General features: G+C 40.3%; 1 protein-coding gene and 1 long non-coding RNA gene across 3 annotated transcripts in view; one reads left to right on the forward strand and one right to left on the reverse strand.

The window, feature by feature from the left end:
* The window catches only part of ADCY8 (adenylate cyclase 8), a 263,423-nt gene that overhangs the window by 47,037 nt on the left and 196,531 nt on the right, over nt 1-19,855 (reverse strand). The window contains exons 10-12 of one of the 2 annotated variants that reach the window (XM_024251209.3): nt 18,156-18,357; nt 15,981-16,070; nt 4,766-4,938 (exon numbers count right to left, since the gene is read on the reverse strand). In XM_024251209.3, the coding sequence (XP_024106977.3) occupies nt 4,766-4,938; nt 15,981-16,070; nt 18,156-18,357 (465 nt within the window). The remainder of the gene's footprint in view (nt 1-4,765; nt 4,939-15,980; nt 16,071-18,155; nt 18,358-19,855) is intronic. The other variant, XM_054518826.2, reaches the window with a different exon arrangement.
* The window catches only part of LOC129047549 (uncharacterized), a 59,106-nt gene continuing 57,915 nt past the window's right edge, over nt 18,665-19,855 (forward strand). The window contains exons 1-2 of the long non-coding RNA XR_008509306.2: nt 18,665-18,725; nt 19,519-19,634. This is a non-coding gene — a long non-coding RNA (uncharacterized LOC129047549). The remainder of the gene's footprint in view (nt 18,726-19,518; nt 19,635-19,855) is intronic.

Here is a 19,855-nt window from a genome sequence, read left to right on the forward strand (position 1 = left end):
GCTTCTATAGACCCAGAGAAGCACATAATTATCGAGCATCTACTGTGTGCCAGGCATAATATTCTGGGATATAGAGATGAAGAAGGCATGTTGTCTTTGTCCTCGAAACATTAAGTAAGAGAAATAATCAAATACACAGATAATTTTATAATATGATAAACTCTGTGGAAAGGATACATCCTTGTTGCCATAGGAATGCACGGGGAAAAAAAAAGCAACCCAGGCTGGGTGTTCAGGGGAGGCTGAAGAGCTGAATCCTAAAAGATAAGACTTCACAAGGAAAAAGTGGGATGGGTTCTCTAGGTACAGGACATATATTTTGCTTAGCTAGGTTGTTTATAGGTCTCTAGTATGGGGATAAAAAATAAATGTCATATATCATGTTTGAAGCCATATGTAGACTCAGGACGAGAGAGTGCTAACAGAGCTGTCCACTGTGAGTGCTAAAGTGAAGAGGGCTGGACTGTGAGCCACACATTGTCATCCTGCATTTTAGGGCTGAGGAGTCATCCATCCATTCATGAATCCATGAATCCATGAATCTATGAATCCATCTAACCATCCACCCATCCATCCATCCATCCATCCATCAGTCCATCCATCCATCCTTTGTTCCATCTTTCCAGCCATCCACCGTCACCATCAGGCTTATTTTGAGGACATAGACACATTCCAGTACCATCCTTTTATTCTTTCATGTCACTTAATTCTCTAGCTTCTGCAGTTTGTGGACCCCTGAAAAAAGATTAAAGACATGAGGTTTGGACTCATGAAGATCTAGGTTCCAACGTCAGCTTTTCTACTGACCAGTTGTTTGACCTTGGAAAAGTCATTTAACATCTCTGAGCCTCAGTTGAATGTATCTAATAGTGTTTACCTCTATCATTGTGAGGATTAAATGAGTTAATCATGGTAATGTGCTTGGCACAGTGCCTGGCCCACATTTCCCCCTTGCCACCCTGTGAAGCACCTGGCACATCATCTTGCTCATGGTGGTGGAGCTTTAAAAAGTCACTCGTTCACATTGCTTAGTTTGAATGAGCATGTCCTACGTTCAGCTCCTCCTTGTGACTTCTTCCCAAATCCCTGCTCTGCCTGGCACTTTGGATATCCTTTGCTTTGCCATACAGAAGACTTTAAGTCCAGAAATTTATCATTTGAAACACATTTTCAAGAGAAAACACAAATACCTCTTCAATTATTTTGAAAGCAGTGATTGACCAAAAATAGAAAGATGACTAGACAAAACTCAGAAGAAAAAGTAAAAGAAAATTACGAACAATCTTTGAGTCATTCACTGTATTGCAGATGGAAAAAACAGCCTGAGCACAGACTGCAGAATATGCATAGTAAGTCAGCCAGGCTGAGGAGCATCCCGAAAGAACTGTGGTTTGAAATTAGAAAGTTTTTTTTTTTTTTTAGTTTCAATAATTCCTTAAAGAACTTCCAAAGAGAACCAAATGGCTGAAATCTGTACTGTATTATAATGCTTTGCTTAATATTGGTTGTCAGGGACTTAAAATCAAGAACATGTTGAACTAATTTATTTGTATTGATAAAATCACTGAGTTAATACTATCATCTCTTTATGCTAATAGAAAGGAACATTCTTAAGTGAAAACCCATGTAGCATAATGTAATTTTCAGGGCTATAACAGTCTTTAGAGATCATCTTATCTGATGTATCACAAAAATTAATATTTGAGTGTTATTCATTACAGAAATATTTAGGCTAATTATAGTGTGTTTGGAAACTAATAAAGATGCACATATAACAAAATAAAAATTGCCCTTAAGCCTACCACCCAGAGAAGACAATGGTTAAAATTTTGGAGTTAACTAAATGTCATTTCCTTTTACCCCGTACAAAAAAGTATGTTTACAAATTTAGGATTGCATAGCTCTCATACTGTTTTGTAAGCTACTTCAGACTTAGTAAAAATTATGAAAATAATTTCAAGTAATTAAGTACCTTTTGTGCGCTTAGCAGATTTATTCTAATTCGTACTATGTGCACCACACATAATGTAATATCCCTTGAAGCCTTTTATTTTACAGGTAGAGACTGAGGCCCACGGAGGAGTAGTCATTTTCCCAAGGTCACACAGCTCATTTGTGTCAGAGCCAGGATGAGAACTCATATCTTAGTCACCAAATTCAGCATGTTCATTGTAGCACATTTGACCCTGAATTTTTAGTTTATTAGTTCCCAATTGCTTCTATGACACTCATAATAAACCACTCAGCTTGAATTTATCTTTTATTCTGTTGTCATAATAATGACTGTAAGTGCTAATTTTATGCCATACTCTAATAACACTTTATGTATTCTGCCTACTTTAATTATCATATCAACAATCAAGATACTATTATCCCCATTCTAGAAAAAAAACCCAAGACTGAGATGTTAAAAAATTTAACTTAATTAGCTAGCAAACAGTGAAGACTAGCTATCAATACAGATCTCAGTGATATTTTTCAGTAGCTGCAATGCCCCCCTCTATGTACCTACTTATAATTGCTTGCCCTTAAGGTCCTAAAGGATAAAAATAATGCCTTATTCATCTATGAACCTGCAGTGCCTAGTAAAAACCCACAGAAAACAATGTAATGTGTATTGAATGGATACACGGACGAATTCACGAAGGTCGTGTGATGTTGGACAAATGTTATTTGGCTTTGACTCTACACGTGGATTATTTCCTGGTTGTTCATTCCTCCTATCGACTCTGCTGTTTCATGTGGACTAATGCAATAGCTAGAACTGGTTCAATAATTTGTGGACCCACTGTAAAATGAAAATGCAGGGGTTTCTTGAAATTTTTTTTTAGAGAATTTCAAGATGGTGAAAGCAGGGCATTAAACAAAGCAAGACCCTTCTGAGTGCAGAGCCCTATGTGAATGCACAGGCCACATGTCCATGAAGCTGGCCATTGCAGTTGCCTCCCAAATAGTCTTTCTGCATCCATTCTTGTCCCCATCTAGTCCTTTAGTTGTAGCAGACAGTGTTCTTTTGAACTACCCCAACTTCTCATTGGTTAAAATCCTTTTGTGCATCCCAAAAACCTTCTTGATTCTTTTTAATTTTATTTTTAATTGATGTGTAATAATTGTACATATTTATAGGGCACAGAGTGATGTTTCAATACATGTGTACTATGTGTAATGATCAAAGCAGGTTAATTAGAATATTCACTACCTCAAATATTTATCATTTCTTTGTGAACATTCAAAATCCTCTCTTCTAGCTATTTAAAAATATACAGTAAATTATTGTCAATTATAGTCACCCTGCAGTGCTATAGAACACTAAACATATTCCTCTTATCTAGATGAATTTTGTATCTATTAACCAACCCCTCTTTGTAGGAAGGATTGATGTATTATACAACACTGAAATGTTGCAGGTGTCTGTTTTCATGATTGGGTAGCAAGATCTGCATCACTTATCTTAATTCTACTTTTGTGGCACTGAATTTGGAAATGTAGCATTTGCCTTGAAAGGCTGAAGATGATGAATGGGAAGTGTGCCCAAGTTCAAGTGTACTGTGCCCTATGATTTGTATTCATATTTTGTGTTGTGTAACTGAGACTGATGAGGTGCACTTGTCCCAAGTGAAGTAGTTTCCATCATAAACCTGGAAAAGTTCCTGTTTTAAGGCTGGGCCTAGAGAAGATCAGTTCTGCTTCTAAAAAGTCTGATGTGTCTTTACGCAGACATTGTTTCTGCAACAGTATGGTCACTGTGATGTCATCAGAAAGTGCATGCAAAAAGGGAACTCTTGCCAATGGGAGAGACAGGGAAGGAGCCAGCACACATATTTTTCTGCCTTCCTCTGTCCTGAGACACTTTTTCCCACCTTAGAGCTGCCCAGAGGCATTTCAAATGGCTCTGCGAGTGGATTTTCCAAGGCACCAGCTGAATCTCTTCACAGCCCATGTTGCCAGCAAAATGTAGTGGTAGCTTGCATTCGCCTCTCATCCTTTTCTTCCTCACTTCTCTTTTCCCTCACTTTCACTGCCTTGGGGTTTCATTAGCCTTGCCTTGGGCTGTTTTTCTCTAAGGAGTCTGGGTAAGATATTCTTTTTTTGTACTTTTCTATATTTCAGCAGTAATACGTTTATCCCTTGGTATCAGCCCTGTGGATACCAAAAGCCATGCATGCTCAAGTCCCTTATATAAAATGTCATAATATTTGCATATAACCTATACATATGCCCCCCATGCTTTAAATCATCCTTCGATTACTTATAAAACCTAATACAATGTAAATGCTATGTAAATAGTTGTTAAACTATACTGCTTTTGTCTGTAATTTTTTAAAAAATATTTTCAAACTGAAGCTAGTTGAATCCACAATGCTGTGGATATGGAGGACCAACTGTGCGATGCAAAGGGAGAGCATGAGGGCTTAATACACAGTGGCTGCTCTTATTAATATTGCTACAGCCAAATTATAAACAGATCCTACAAGTGTTGAAACCACTAAATTTGAAGAAATCATAAATTATCAGATTTGGAGGAGACCTGAGCTACTATTTAGTCCAAACTTTGATTAATTCATCTGTAATCCATATAAATGATGCCACTGAAAAGTCAGGATTTTTGCTTGGACTTGTAAACTACAGAATGCCTGATTTGAGCTATAAGTCAATATCCAATCAGACCTTAAGTTTCAGTAACGCAGCGGGCATCATTTTCCCAACGATTCCATTTCCCACAGGAAGTTGAGCACACTTTGGACTCACAGTGGTGGGCACTTACTCTCCACTGTGGTTGAGGTTGTCATAACGCAGAAAAAGGCCTGCATAGATGGTCTCAGTGAGCAGGGCATAGATGGCGATCATGATCAGCAGCACTGCCAGCTTCAGGACGGAGTTCAGCCGGAGGAAAACTGCACAGGTCACCATGGCCAACACCCCCGTGAAGACAAAGTACTGGAAACAGAGAACACACGTGGTCAGATTCAATGGGGGCAGCAGTTCCCTCTCCTAGCCATGGATGCTTGTAGGTCTTACACACATTTGCAGAGAGTTTCCATTTGGAGGTCTCAAGGCCTCCTGAAATTCAACAGGTCCCAAATCAAACTCTTCATTTGCCTACTGCCAAGCCCTACTTCTGTGAATGGCATCACTATTCATAGTATTTCCCAAGCCAATAACTTTGGTTTCATCTTCGTTGCCTTCTTCTTCCCTACACAGGCCATCCTAAGTTGGTAGACTCTACTTTTTTTTTTGTTTGAGATGGGGGTCTCATTCTGTTGCCCAGGCTGGAGTGCAGTGGTGCAATCTTGGCTCACTGCAACCTCCTCCTCCCAGATTCAAGCAATTCTCTCCCCTCAGCTTCCCCAGTAGCTGGGATTACAGGAACATGCCACCACACCTGGCTAACTTTTCTATTTTTAGTAGAGACAGGGTTTCACCACGTTGGCCAGGCTGGTCTTGAACTCCTGACCTCAGATGATCCACCCACCTTGACCTCCCAAAGTGCTGGGATTACAGGCATGAGCCACCATGCCCGGCTGATTCTTCTTGAATAGACCTCCCTTTCAGCCAGCCTTCTTCCACACTGCTTCTGCCTTAGTTCTCACCAACAGCTCTAGAATAGTTTTTTGGCAGCTCTGCCTGCAGTTAGTCCCCAATCCCCACCCCACACCCATATCGTTCTCTACTCCATATTTCTAAAGCACAGATCTGATCACGTCACGTCTTAACTTGAAGTTCTTTCATAGCTCTCCACTATTGCAAATTATATTCTCCTTTCTGAATAGTAAAGCTCACAAGGCCATCACATATCAGATTTCCTTTCATTCTCTGAACGCTTCTCCCAAGTACCAGGGCCCTGTTGCTCAACTCTCATCTATATGCCTAGGGCTTACTCTTCTGGCAAATGTCAGCTTAAGTGTTCTTTCCTCTAAGAAGCCTTCCTCAGTATCTCCAGGTATGTTTGGATCTTGCTTCATTCCTCCACAGCACCCTGCATAGACCAGCATAACACCTATTACCCTGTATGAGAAGTAACTGCTCAAATTGCAAATTTGGAATTAGCCAAGAGCTGGAATATTAGAGTAGCCCTTAGATGTCAGTCTACCCCACCAGATTTCAGCCTTTTATGGGAAGCTCCCCAGCCTATTCCTTCCCTTAGAGAAGTATCCTAATATATCATTCTGGATGGTGGGTTCAGACTCTGACTATCGGGAACAAAAAGAATAAAACTTACATTATCAAAGGCCCATTTTGTGGCAATATTGTGCTCTCTATATACATTTTCACTTGTAACATTCAAAGTAACTGGTCAAGATGGGAGTCATAATTCCTATTTCATAGGTTAAGAAACTGAGATTCATAGAGCTTAAGTAAATTGTCCAAGATCTCTTGGCTATAAAGTGGCATCTAGGTCACCAGGATATAACCAATTCATGTAAATGGGGACTCTAGTTAAAATATTGGACTTGACAATTTCTAAAATTCTTTTTGGTCTTGTTGTACATGGCTGTTTGTAACAACTTGTCTTTTCTCTTCTATTACATAGAGAGACAATTTTTGTATGGGCAAGGGTGTTGGGTAAGAATTTCCAAAAATGTCCAAGTAATTACTGAAGATTGTTTACAGATTTCTAAGCCTAGCTGGCTAATTTATGCATCCATTCAACAAATATTGACATCGACAGGTGTGGAGAGTGTCCTGACTGTGTTCTCTCTGAGGGCAAAGGCCCCATGCCTTTGTGGTACATAGGGTGGACTCATAAGTGAAAAAGGCATTTCCTTGCCATTAGGAGCCTAGTGTCTAGTGTCTAGTGTCTCCTTTACTTCTGTCTTTTCCTTTTCCAAGAAATCCAATTATTTTCTGGTCTCAAATGGGATAATAGGTTTTCTTCAGCTGTCCTTTAAGATCTTGAGGAAGATTTTTAGGTAATTCATTTTGATGCCTCTGTGTAGGAAGCTGTGTGTGAAGTGACTGGGCAATAAGAAGTTCATTCTCCAGAGCTCATTTTCTGCTCCAGGGAAACTCTAAGACCCTCCAGTTTGACAAAGGCCAAAGAAAGAGGACTAGACCTGAGGGGTCCTGTTTCATTGTTTCCTGTATCACAACAAGGGGCGGTGCATGGCTTTTTGCAAATTACGAATAATTTATTGGATAAAAAGCCATTGAAATGATTGTGTCCTTGGAACAAAAACTTATGTGGTCACAACAGTTAATTTATAAAATGTAATAAGCATTTATTGAGTGCCTATTACAATCAAGACATGGTGCTAGGCACTGGAAATTCAAAGGAGAGTAAGAGATGGTCCAGGCCTAAAGGAAGTCGTGGTCTAAAATGTAAAGCAGACATAAAAATACAAACAATAATCATGGTGGAAAGTGCTTTGCCAGCAATGTGACCAAATGCAATGTGGGTACAGAGGAAGGACAAAGAATTGTGCTTTCTGCAGGCACATCTGAAGAAGGCTATACAGGGGACATGAGTTTGAACTGGACCTTGAAGGACAGAGAGGATTTCACACAGTAGAAAATGGAAAGGGATGGGCATTTTAGAAAGACAGAATAACATGAATGCAAAAGTGTAAAGGAACAAGGTGTCAGGAGGATTAATTCCTTAGGTCATATTAGAGAATCATACAACTACTCATAAAGAGAACTAGTAACACAAGCAGAAGAAAATATTTGAATGTGTTGCCCTGCTCCTTTCTCTAACAAGGCTGCTGAAGGTATAATAGGCAAATATAATTGTACATTTGCACAATGTGTTGATGGGTCTTTCTCGTTTTGTTGCCTCGATCAATTGTGGCAGCATGCTCTTGCCTTCTTTACCTCTATCCCCCATTCCATCGAAAGGAATCACCCACTGCCTTGCATGGTTTAGGTAACTTTTTACTTTAAAGTATAAAGGTGAACCTTTTGGAGGTGATATAAACCATGGGACATCAAACAGAATGAGACTCCCGGACAACGTCAGAGGAATCTCTGTGCTTTTTATACCTTGAGTGAATAGTGGGGGTGGGACCAGCAAATGGGAGAACAACAGGAGGCTACAGAAGAATTATGGCTTTGTGAAAGCTTTGTGAAAACATTTCTCTTTTGCTGGGTCTGGACTCATAAATTGCATGTGTCCTGTAACTTGGGAAGAAACTGGGCTCAATGCAATTACTTAGTTTCTGTCAAAAAACAAGCAATTTTTGTGTTATATTACTCTAGGAACTTAGAAGGCCCACAGCTCCTCAAGTGTCCCCTAAATGGATCCTGGGTATAAGGGGCTTATAGGTATAGTAGGACAGAGTTAAGGGGCAAAACCACACTGTAAAAAATCCTCTTGTATGGAAATCTGTACTTTATTCTGCAGTCCATAAGGAACCACGGCTGAGTTTCTTGCTTGTGGTGGATTCATTAGGTCAGTGCCTAAGAAATAAATTGTGGTAGGGCAGAATATACGATGTATCAGGATTAATGGAGAAAAGCTGAGGACTTAAAGACAAGATCTTGGCAGATCTACCCAATAAACTTAGCAAGATATAAAAGTTGGACAACATTGTCTAGTTTTATGGGGAGGTAAGAGAGAGGAGTCAGAGGTAGCACTAAGATTTCCACTTTGTATTAATCTATTAAGTAAGAAAAAACTTAAGGTAAAGTATGAGGAAAAGGCAGTGAGTTCTTTTTTAGGCCTATAAAGCTTTAGGTATAGAAGGGGTGGTTCAGGAAGGATGTTCAGTGAGCAATGACATAAATGAGGCTGAGGTTCAGAAGGCAGATGGGGTCTGGAGACACACATTTAGCATCATTCAGCTGAACTTACAGGTGTGGAAGAAACCACTCAAGCAGAATACAAGTAAAGACAGAAGATACAGAGACTAACATTGAGAGCCTACCATGTTTGAAGGACTGTGGAAGAAGAGAAATAAGACTATTGATTAGGCATTGTTGGGGATGTGAGGAGGAGAACTAGAAGACAGTAGTGAAGAAACATGTGCCCGAAGAATAAATAGCTCTATATACAAGAGTTTTCAGAGGAGCGTTTAAATGACAACAAAGAGTGTTCAAAATAATTTTAAACTGGAAAGCAGGGTGTCAAATTGTATATATACTATGATTACAAGAATGCAAACTATGTCTACACAGACATGACATGGCTTTTGAGTGGATTATTTACTTTTGTAATGTCCTTTAGTTTTATTTTAATGTGCAATATGAAATGAAACACTAGGTTGAATACAGTGTTTCAGGGTAAATCCCTGTACTCCAGAGAACTCTGCCTCCCATATAGTAATGGGGTTCTCTGTTTTTTTTCCTAGACCTTTTAATGATAAAAAATAATAATGCCAAGATTTGTATGAGAAATGTTAGGTAGTGCGCAAAGTTCCCAGCAATCTCTGATACAGGAAGCAGACAAGCTATGCATTGTAAATGCATCACCTTTGCCTTGGGAAAGGATATAATGACACCTCAGTTTTTACCATTAAAAAAATTGGTTAGGAAAAAGAAGTCAAAGGCATTTCAATAGGTAAAATAAAATGTAGACAGGAGAAGACAAAAAAACGCTACAGATGTGGAGGTGTGAAAGAGACCAGATTCATCTTACATTAGATGAACTCCAGGTAAGATTGGTGGAGGGACCAGCTGGGTTAGGGATGTCTGTAAATCAGTGATTAAGTTGGTGGAAAGTAGATGTAATAATTAAACCTAAATATTTATTGGGCATGTATTCTGTGAATGACTTTGAATGACTTTATGTGTTTCATCTCATTTAATTCCTTAAATGACCCAAGGACAGGTATTATTCTTGGGTCCACTTTACAGAAGAGAGGAAGTATATATAACACTTTTCTTCTTCTGAATATACAAGGTTTTCTTCTCTCAGATAGATATTCTGGCTTGGGAAATCAATTTCTTCAATGTCTGTACTGAAAAAATTGGAATCTCATGATATGCCAAGGTGTTAAGGGCAGCAACAACTGAACCTGTTTCCATGAAACAAACAGTTTACAAACTAAATCATGCATTTTCCCACAATTGTTGAATGAGAACCCACTACGCACCAAAAACTGTGCCAGGCTAGAAGGACATTGTCAGTGCACCATAAATTGCCTCAGCAATATATGCACAATTTACTCTTAAAAGAGGAGGAAGAAGAATTATTTTACACAATGATAACTGACGAGGGAATTGAGCATCTACCCACATAAGTCAGACAAACTGGACTCCCTGGAGCTATCTGGTTGCTGCCAAAATCCCATAACATCATGAACTCATGGGACAAGAAGAAAAGAAATCAAGCAGACAATTTTCAAAAGTCACTATAGTTTAAAGAAATCATCCGGACTTATTGCTTTACACAAAATCTGATTCTTAGCAATTGTAGCTCTTGGCATAAGCAACACAGTGAAGTGTGTCCAGGCAAATGACAGAATCTGCTCTGCTTCTTCTGAGACCAGCCTAGACTCTCCAGAAAGTCGAGCAAGGAGGGTATCATAAACCTGGGGACCAACACAGGGTGCTGGGAAGATGGCTGGTCTGACTCTCCAGGGTGTTCACTGGGTTGTGTTAATTAGGGGAAAAGAAAATTTTGTATGTGGTTGGTGCTCTAGTACACTCCTAATGGTCCTTTGGTTCATTCAAGATGCTGGTTTTTCATCGTTGTATTTTTGAAAAATCTTCTGCTATTCATATCATTGTCTTTTACTATGCAATATGTTCCCCTCACACATTTTATGATTTTGTCTTTATTATGGCTTGAGTAATTTGATTATGATGTGCCTTTGTGTGCCTGTGTGTGTGTTTATATTGAGGTTTTGGACCTGTGGATGTATGGTTTTCATCAAATGTGGAAAAATTCATGCCACTATTTCTTTAAATAGCTTTTCAATCTCCTCATCTTTCTCTTAGTCTTTCTTTTAGGTTAGGAGCTAGGACTCCAATTATACATATAGTATGCTGCTTGAAGTTGTCCGCAGTACTGCTTTTATTTTTATTTTTTTAATTTTTGTGTTTCATTTCGGATACTTTATATTGCTATGTTATCAGTTTTACTTTTTTTCTTCTGCACTATCTAATATTTGTCTATCATGAATATAGTTATAATAATTATCTGCCTGGCTGGGTGCAGTGGCTCATGCCTATAATCCCAACACTTTGGGAGGCCCAGGCAGGTGGGTCACTTGTGGCCAGGAGTTTGAGACCAGACTGGCCAACATGGCAAAACCCCATCTCTACTGAAAACAATAATAATAATAAACTTAGCTCAGTGTGTTTGTGCATGTCTGCAGTCTCAGCTACTTGGGAGGCTGAGGCACAAGAATCGCTTGAACCTGGGAAGTGGAGGTTGTAGTGAGCCAAGATTGCACCACTGCATTCCAGCCTGAGCAACAGAGTGAGACTCTCTCTCAAAAAAAAAAAAAAAAAGCTAATTCAAATATAAACAGTCAAATCTGAGTTGGTCTTCTTTGGTTGATTTTCTTCCCTCGTTATCAGTCATATTTTCCTCCTCCTTTTGATGCTGGTAATCTTTGAGTGGGTGCCAGACATTGTGTATTTACCTTGTTAAATCCTAGATATTTTTGTATTCCTATACATATTCTTGAAATTTATTCTAGGACACATATTAAATTATTTTAAAAGGTTTGATCTCTTTGGATCTAACTTTTAAGATTTTAAAGGAAGAATCAGAGCAGCATATGATGTAGAAACAATTATTTTACTCTACTGAAGCAAGACTTTTCTGAATGTTCTAACCTAGTACCCCATGAATCTTTCTCAGTCTGACTGGTGGGAACAAAAATTATTCTCAACTCTGTGTGAGTTCCAGGTACTGATCCTTCCAGATGGTTCTTTTCCCATGTCAGTTTCCTCACATGCGTGCACTGATTGAACCCTTTTCAGATCTCTAGGTTTTTCTATCTATGCAACTCTCTAGAGTAGTGTGTTCTGCAGACTGTAGCCACCTTGGTCTCCCAGGACTCTCAGCTTAGTATTCTCAAATCAGGGAGTCCATCTTGGTTTCCTCTTCCTCAGCCACAGTCTAAAAATTCTCTTAAAGCAATAATAAAGCTCAGGCAATCACTTGCTTCCTGTCTTTCAGGATTATCGTCCTTTACTGACTGATGCCTAGTGCCTTGAAAACTATTGTTTCATACATGTTGTTTGTTTTTAGTTGTTTCAGATGGGAAGGTAAATCTTGTTCCTGTTAGTCTATTGGAAGAATGCTTCCTTTCTCTTTAAATATTTTAAAACACAGATTGTGGGCCCTGTCTTGTGCTGGGCCCTTTAGTCAATCTTGAATAGTTATACAATATTATCTTCACTCCTTATGTCAATAAATTTGACAGGATGGAAAGGATATCCCAGCTAAATAAATCAACTGTAGGAAGGATGGAGTGTGAATGCTAAGATGACACCGTAAGGGTATATGAGATGGCAGGAAGGAGAGTGACCTGAAGGAGTTGGGCCTGCCAAACCACATTATGGAAAAAGGGAGGCTTGAAGGCTGGGTAGGACCTGAATAAATGGAGAAGAAAGGGAAGGAAATGCCAGCATGCCAAGACACAGATGATCACATCTCTATGGAAAAATAGGCTCTTCAGGACCCTTTAAAACCATAGCAAGCTCTGACTGCTCTTGCAGATACAGTGAACTGTTTATTCAGATGTGCCAGAGCATATAATAAAGGGGCGTAATTCTAAAGTGAGGGTCTTCTCACCACATCTCCTGAGAACCACATCCAGGTGTTTGAGATAATGACACTCTGGGTTTGTGCATGTGATTTGCATTCATTTCACAATCCTGTGCCTTTCTTTCTCCTCGACTACTCTCCAACCATGACTGGAATATAGCTTTCTTCACTTTCATTCCCGGCATCTTCACTCGTTTTTAGCATCTGACAAGCTTCGAATTTCGAACTAAATTATACTTTATATCATACATTGTAAAAGCCTCATTTTTTGTATTACATCATCCAGTTTGATAATATGTTTTTGGACTGGATATTATTTCTCATAGGGTGAGGCAGAAATGTCAGGTATACATTTGAAGAAACTGAGGCTCACAAAGATGAAGCGATTTGCTTGGGGACACATACTTGTGAGTACGTGAGTGCTGGGGAGTTGGATTAAGTCTTTCAGAAGGTCTGAATACCTAATCCATTTTAGTTTGGCAATGCTTAGTCAGTGAAGCATGTGTGCGCACATACACATGCACACATATATGCACACACACATACATACATGTATCAGAATGGCAAATGGTGGGTCAGATCAGGTGGTTGTTGCAGGTGGTGAATTTGGCCTGTGGCTGTAGTTTGCTGACCTCCTGAACAAGATGATCCTTTCATTGCGGAGAAAATGATAACATCAATCCATATTCATTTTATCTCACTTTTAAACATTTCTGTTGTTGAGTTGTTTCATAACATACACTGGTATATTACGCACAGTGGTTCGGGTATGTACAGGTGTTTGTTTGTTGATAACATACACTGGCATTACATGCTCAAAGCCCTTTTGTTGAAAATAATAAATAAATCATAGCAGACATTTAATGAGCAGACACTTTGTGCCAGGTGTGGCTTCTAAACACTTTATATGGATTAATTCACTTAATTCTTGTAATCAACCAATAAGGAAGGCCCTACTTTTATCCCCATTTTACAGATAAGGAAACTGAGGCACTGAAACAAAACTGTGTGATCAAAAATCTTACCCACCACTTTCTTAGGATTTGGCTAATCTCTGAGTGCTGTGGTCTTGTGTTTGGGGGTTCAGGTGTTGGGTCAAGGGTATACCATATTAATTCAAAGTGATGTGTGGGCACAGATAAATAGCTGCTTCATGTCAGATGCCATGTGAGGAGCTAAATATTTGCTAACCCATCTAGGCAGACACCATGAGAACATATTGTTTAACTCCACAGTAGCCATGTAAAGAAGGTATTAATTTTCTCATTTCACAGATGAGGAAACAGGTTCAGAGAGGGTAAGAACTGATTCAAGGTTCCACTTCCAGCAAGTGAGGGAGCTTGATTGGAAATGAAAACCAGCTTTTGCCTAGCTCTGACTGTCCAATTCTGGGCCACTTACTCTCTCCAAAAGTTGAGACATTCCCTAAGCCCCTCAAATCAAGAATTTCTCAGGGAGCCATTGTCCCACAGAGTACACTAAGCTGGGGCTCCACTCATTCCTAGGTGGAAGGAAGTCCCAGGGCACATGGTCTGCCCCATGCAGCCCCTAAATGGGACCTAGTCCCATCCTGTCCTGCACATCCGTTAGTAGAGTCTACTGTCTCCTCTAGGGACTAGGCAAGATAAAGAATGAGGTAGATATGGTTCAAATTATAGTATCAAGCCTTGATAATTGAATTAAAAAGAGAAGGAAGGAAGGATAGAAAGAAGAAGGGAAGGAAAGAAGTGAGGAAGAAATAAGATCAGGCAGGTGTGGCCCTAACCAGCACTAAGCAAGCTGCTTTCTGAGCTCCAGTTTTATTATCTATAACACGGAGACAGTAATAGCCTCTACCCCAGACATCTGAAGGATTTGATGATGTTATGCATATCAAGCAGGTGCTCTATGCAAATGGATGGAGGGAGAGGAGGCTTGGTCTCCTTGTTGGAATGTTTCTGGGACCAATTCTTAGGCCTAGAAGAGACTACAGGGGGCCTTTTCTCCATTCATATGTTGGAGGGCCTTCTGAGTGTGGCAGCCTCTTAGAGAACGAAAGTCTATCCAGAGTCCTAGGTATGGGGTTGGCTGGGGTCTGCTGGGACATCTTAGCTGTTCTACTTTATGACCCAGAATGTCTACCCTAATATGTAAAGTTCTGGGTTGTGAATAACAGACCCCATAGGCTGACCCCAAGGCCCAGAAACAGACCACTGGCTCTGTGGTGAACACAGAGTAAGACACACATATTATGATCATAGGTGGCTTGTTGGGAGGCCTACAGAACACATGGTGCTTCTGGCACTCTTTTTACCAGTTAAGTTTAGTTCTAATTTTCTGCCTTTGTAATTCATTCCTCCCTCTCTTCCTTCTTGCCTCCCTCCCTTCTTTCCTCCCTCCTTTCTTCCCTCCCTCCCTTCCTTCCTTCCTTCCTTCCCCTTCTTCCCCTCCCTCCCTCCCACCCTTCCTCCCTCCCTTCCTTCCTTTTCCATCCTTCCTTCCTTCCTTCTCCTTCCTTCCCTCCTTCCTTCTTTCCTTCCTTCCCCTTCTTTCCTTCCATCCTTCTTTCCCCTTCCTTCCATCCTTCCTTCCCCTTCCTTCCCCTTCCTTTCTTCTCCTTCCTTTCTCTTCCTTCCTTCCTTCCCTCCTTCCTTCTTTCCTTCCTTCCCCTTCTTTCCTTCCATCCTTCCTTCCCTTTCCTTCCATCCTTCCTTCCCCTTCCTTCCCCTTCCTTTTTTCTCCTTCCTTCCTCTTCCTTCCTTTCTTCCCCTTCCTTCCTTCCTTCTCCTTTCTTCCTTCCCTTTCCTTCCTTCTCCTTCCTTCTTTCCTTCCTTCTCCTGCCTGCCTGCCTTCCTTCCTTCCTTCCTTCCTTCCTTCCTTAATTCCCTCCCTCCATCCCTCTTTCCTTAATGCAGTAAATACTGTTTGAGAAAGAACTCTGCCTGCTAATGGAGATTACAGTGCATTCTGCTACAGGATTTTACAAATAAGCTAGGAGAAATGCATAGAGAAGAAAGAGATAAGGGCAAATGGAAAATGGATAGAAGAAAAGGTGGAAAGGAAGAAAGGGAGGAGAAAGAAGGAGAAAGAAATAAGGAAGGGGTAAAGATGAAAAAGAGGCAGAGGAGGGGACAGGAAAGAGGACTGGGAAACAGAAAATATAAGGGGAGAAGGAAAGGCAGAAAAGGGAAAGAAGAAGAAAGGAAAGAAGAAGAGGCAGAAGAAGGAAAACAGGCCTCTTGAGTACTTTCTACGGCCCTTCAGCCAGTCTTGTTTATTTGGAGCTGGTAGAGATATATCTATGTCCAACTCTCACCAAGGGGAGCTCATAAATAAATACCTCTGGGTAGGAGCAGATATCTGTAAACACAGCTGAGGAATTGAAAGTCAGGTTCTTCAAGGGTATCGACTTGTCAAAATCACACCACAGCTGCGGATTAAAAAAAAAAAAGAACAACAAAAACAAAAACAGGAACAACAAAGTCAGTGTGAGTGCTGGAAATGGAGCAGTGTGCTATCAGTGGCTGGGCTTCAGCACGAGCCTGGGTAGACTGAACCCTAGAGGGGACTTGAAGTCAGAATGGAAGTACCAAAGTGCCAGCTTTGATTTCTTTTATTTAAAAAACAAGTGCTTGCTCAGAAAGAGCTTTTGTAAGCCAGTCATGAAACTAAGTTTAGACTGCTCTGTTGGCCCCATCATTTAAGGTCACTGGAGTGTGCTTGTGGAGCTCAGAAGAGAAAGCCAGATGGCAGGAGAAGAGGTCTGGGGTAAACTCGTAGCCTGTCTCCAGATCAACAGCTGCGAGGACTTGAAGAATCTGAAGGGGTACATTTTCCAGAAAGACTCTTAGCATTGGGGTGATGGGCATTTCCTAGGACAGAAGTTGCTGCAGGAGATTTTGTGGTACTAGGAAAAGAATAACTACCATTGGCCAAATGCCTCCTCTGTGCCAGACACTTTGTACAAAAAAGCCTCACAACCACCTTGTGATGTAGCTGCTATTTTTAATCCCCATTTTACAATTGAAAAATATGAAACTCTGAGAAGTAAAGTAACTTGTCCAGTGTCACTGAGCTGGTGACTGGTGGATCTGAGATTTGAACACAGGTCTATCTGACTCCAAAGCCTCTGATCTTCCTACCACACTACCCACTGAGGCACGGTTGGCCTCAGAGGTAACCCTGACCTACAGTCATTGGGCTTACTTACAAATTCTGCACCCCAGAAATATCTAATTTGTTATTAAGACTTAATTTAAGGTCCTGGATGCTTCTCTGCAGCCTGTGATCAATTGATCCCATGTACTTCCATTTCAGTTATCATAATCTATAAGATATTGATTAGATGATGAACTCAGTTAGATGATAATTTTCCTTTTCCCTTTTCCTTTATCCACAGAGCCTTCACTAGAAGGACAACCACAGAACTTAAGTAAGGTAATTACTGGGCCAAATTAGACAGTGATTTCAGGCAGTCTAGGCCTCCAAGTCACAGGCCAACAATTGTGGGAGTCTATAGCTTGGGTCCGTGCACACTTGGGGACCCTCCCTCAGGCCCAAAGGGCACAGTGATGGATTCAACCACACGACAATGCCTCAACTAGCCTCTCTCAACAAGCCAAGTTTAAGACCTGGAACCAAACAAAAATCACCTAAAAAATCTGGCTGCCTGAGTCATGGACAACACAGACTACTTATAAAAGCACAGAAAATACCTATAGGTACCATGGTACAATTCTTGAGAGAAAATGAAACCATGACAATGTGGATCAGCAAATTAAACAGTGATAAATATCATGGCAGTTGGAAAGTCATCTGAATTCTATGTGTCATGTGAAATACAAACTTTTAGAAAGTATAGGCGAGATACTCAGCTTTCCTAAAATGCAGTTTCCTCATCCATTAAATGGGGACAATAATACCTACCTGTAGCACATAGTAGGTGCTCAATAAATGGCAGCTATTTCATTTCCATTTCCCCCACCCCACTCCCACTCCCAGAGATACAATTTAGCATATTAGAGGGGCGTGGGTCATGGAGTCAGACAGACCTTTTTAGCAAGTTATTTCATGTCTCTGAGCCTCAGTTTCCTCAGCCATAAAGTGGGGATAATGAAACTTACCTCACGGGGTTTATGTGAGGATTAAATATGAAAAATATGTAAAGGTCCTCCTTTAGTGCGTGGCACATAGCAGGTAGGTACTGGTACTTAATACATGGTAACTCTTATTTACGATGTAATTGGCCACTGACAATATGGAAATTGAAGGGCTTTTGGAACTCCTTTGGAGAAAATAACCTATCCCACTGGGAAATAGACAATTTTCCAACAGTAAAATGCACAGTTTTGGCAGTAGCCACATCTTTGTTATCTGTCCCTAAGCTTGGGGCTGGACCAGGCACATAAAGGTAACTGGTACCAAGGAAGGGTAATGCAGGAAGCTGCAGGCTCCATAAACTTCATGCTCAACTGCACACTAGACACCAGAGGGTTGGTGGATGTGGGATGCTTACGATATTTAAGATGGCACCCAGGAAATTAATCAAGATGGATGCAAAGATGATGACGTTCCGGGCCAAATAGGTCTCATTAATCCAACAGCAAGTTTTCCGGAGGATGAGGGGCAAACACTTATAATCCTCTGCTGTGGTGATGAGGACCAGAGCTGAGTGCAGCATAATCAGAATGGAGAACTGGATGGTCACTGGCATCACTCTGCAGGGAAACACAGAATGTTGGATCATTGGCATCAATTGTCTGAGCAACACTGAAATTCTATTCCTGGTCTTCCTTTCCCATCCCTTGCATCGGATACTTCTTTGAAAGTTCTGTTTGTCCAAGAAAAAGGTTATTAGCAGGAGAGATTTTTAAAAATTACATGCATCCCTAGAGCACTCTCTCTATTGAGAAATTTTGCAAAAAACAGAATATTTGGCTTGATTTATTGCTCCTGCCCATTTTTTCCCTCTTCTTTTATTATTAATTTTTGTTACTAGGCAGCTGCTGTCATGGCAACACACCACTCTAGTTTGATATCAATGCTCTGGCTGTGGGATGAACCCATATATGCTTTCCCCTTCAAGGTGGGTTTTATGAAACTTTCCCCCTCCATCTATCCTGATACCAAGAACTGGCATTGGTTTTAAGTTGCTCAGGTTGGTTCCTGGTTTTGTGGTTTTCATGGACTATACCATAAGTTATTTGAGACATGGGTAAGGAGAACTCATCCTTGTCCAAGGCATCAGCATCACTCTCGAGTTTACATCTTGAGTTTCAAACTCTCGTCAAAACTCTGTCCCATGGTAGCCTGTGTCAGTTGGACACCTGTGCTCAGTGTCAGGATGCTTAGTCAGTCTGTGATCTAAAACTCCATCTCTGGAGGCATCTTTAACTCCTCTCTCTCCTATCAACCTATTTATCACCATGCAATCTGCTTCTCCTTTGGAATTAATTCTTTGTTCTCAACTCTGTGTAGCCATTCATGTCCCACACTGGCAGCTCTAATTTTTCCATCTCTATTTCAGGCAGCAAACTGATGCAGGTGTTAAAGGGTACCTTGATAGAAGTGGTGGGAGATTTTATATCTGCTCCTTTTTCTATAAATTGAGGTTTATTCATCTGGCATTAATATCTTCCATTGGCCAGTACTAAATAAATGTGTGTTCAGCAAATAAAGTTGAACTCACCTTCTTTTCCTAACACCATCTCTTACTATCCTCCTCCTTAAACTTCTTATGTATTATTAATAACACTAGTATAAATAATGTATTGAGATCTGATTATGTGTTAGCCACTATGCTGAGCATTTTATATATAATATCTAATTTCTGTTCCTTAGAAGGAACTAAAGAGGTCTTTTTATCTCTTTTTTTCCAGATGAAGATTCAAGGCTCAGAGGGAAGAAACCTCCCAGGCATCACACAGTTGGTCAGTGTTAGAGCCAGAATTTAAAGTCCACTCTGTTATACCATTCTGATATTCTAATCACTTTGGTGAGCAATAGATCTCCCATGTTTGCATTAATCTTATTTGCTTTTATGGTTTCATCATAGTATTTATTTATTCAACAAGTCTTCTTCCCAGGTATAAAGTGGCAGGCCTCAGGGTATTGGGGCCAAAGACACATCTTCCTCATCTAGGTGATTATAATTGAGGAGAGGAATATAAACATGCAAATAATGAACTATTATATAATATCCTAGGATCTATAAAG

Source organism: Pongo abelii, chromosome 7 (genome assembly GCF_028885655.2).
Source record: "Pongo abelii isolate AG06213 chromosome 7, NHGRI_mPonAbe1-v2.0_pri, whole genome shotgun sequence".
Lineage (NCBI taxonomy): Eukaryota > Metazoa > Chordata > Mammalia > Primates > Hominidae > Pongo > Pongo abelii.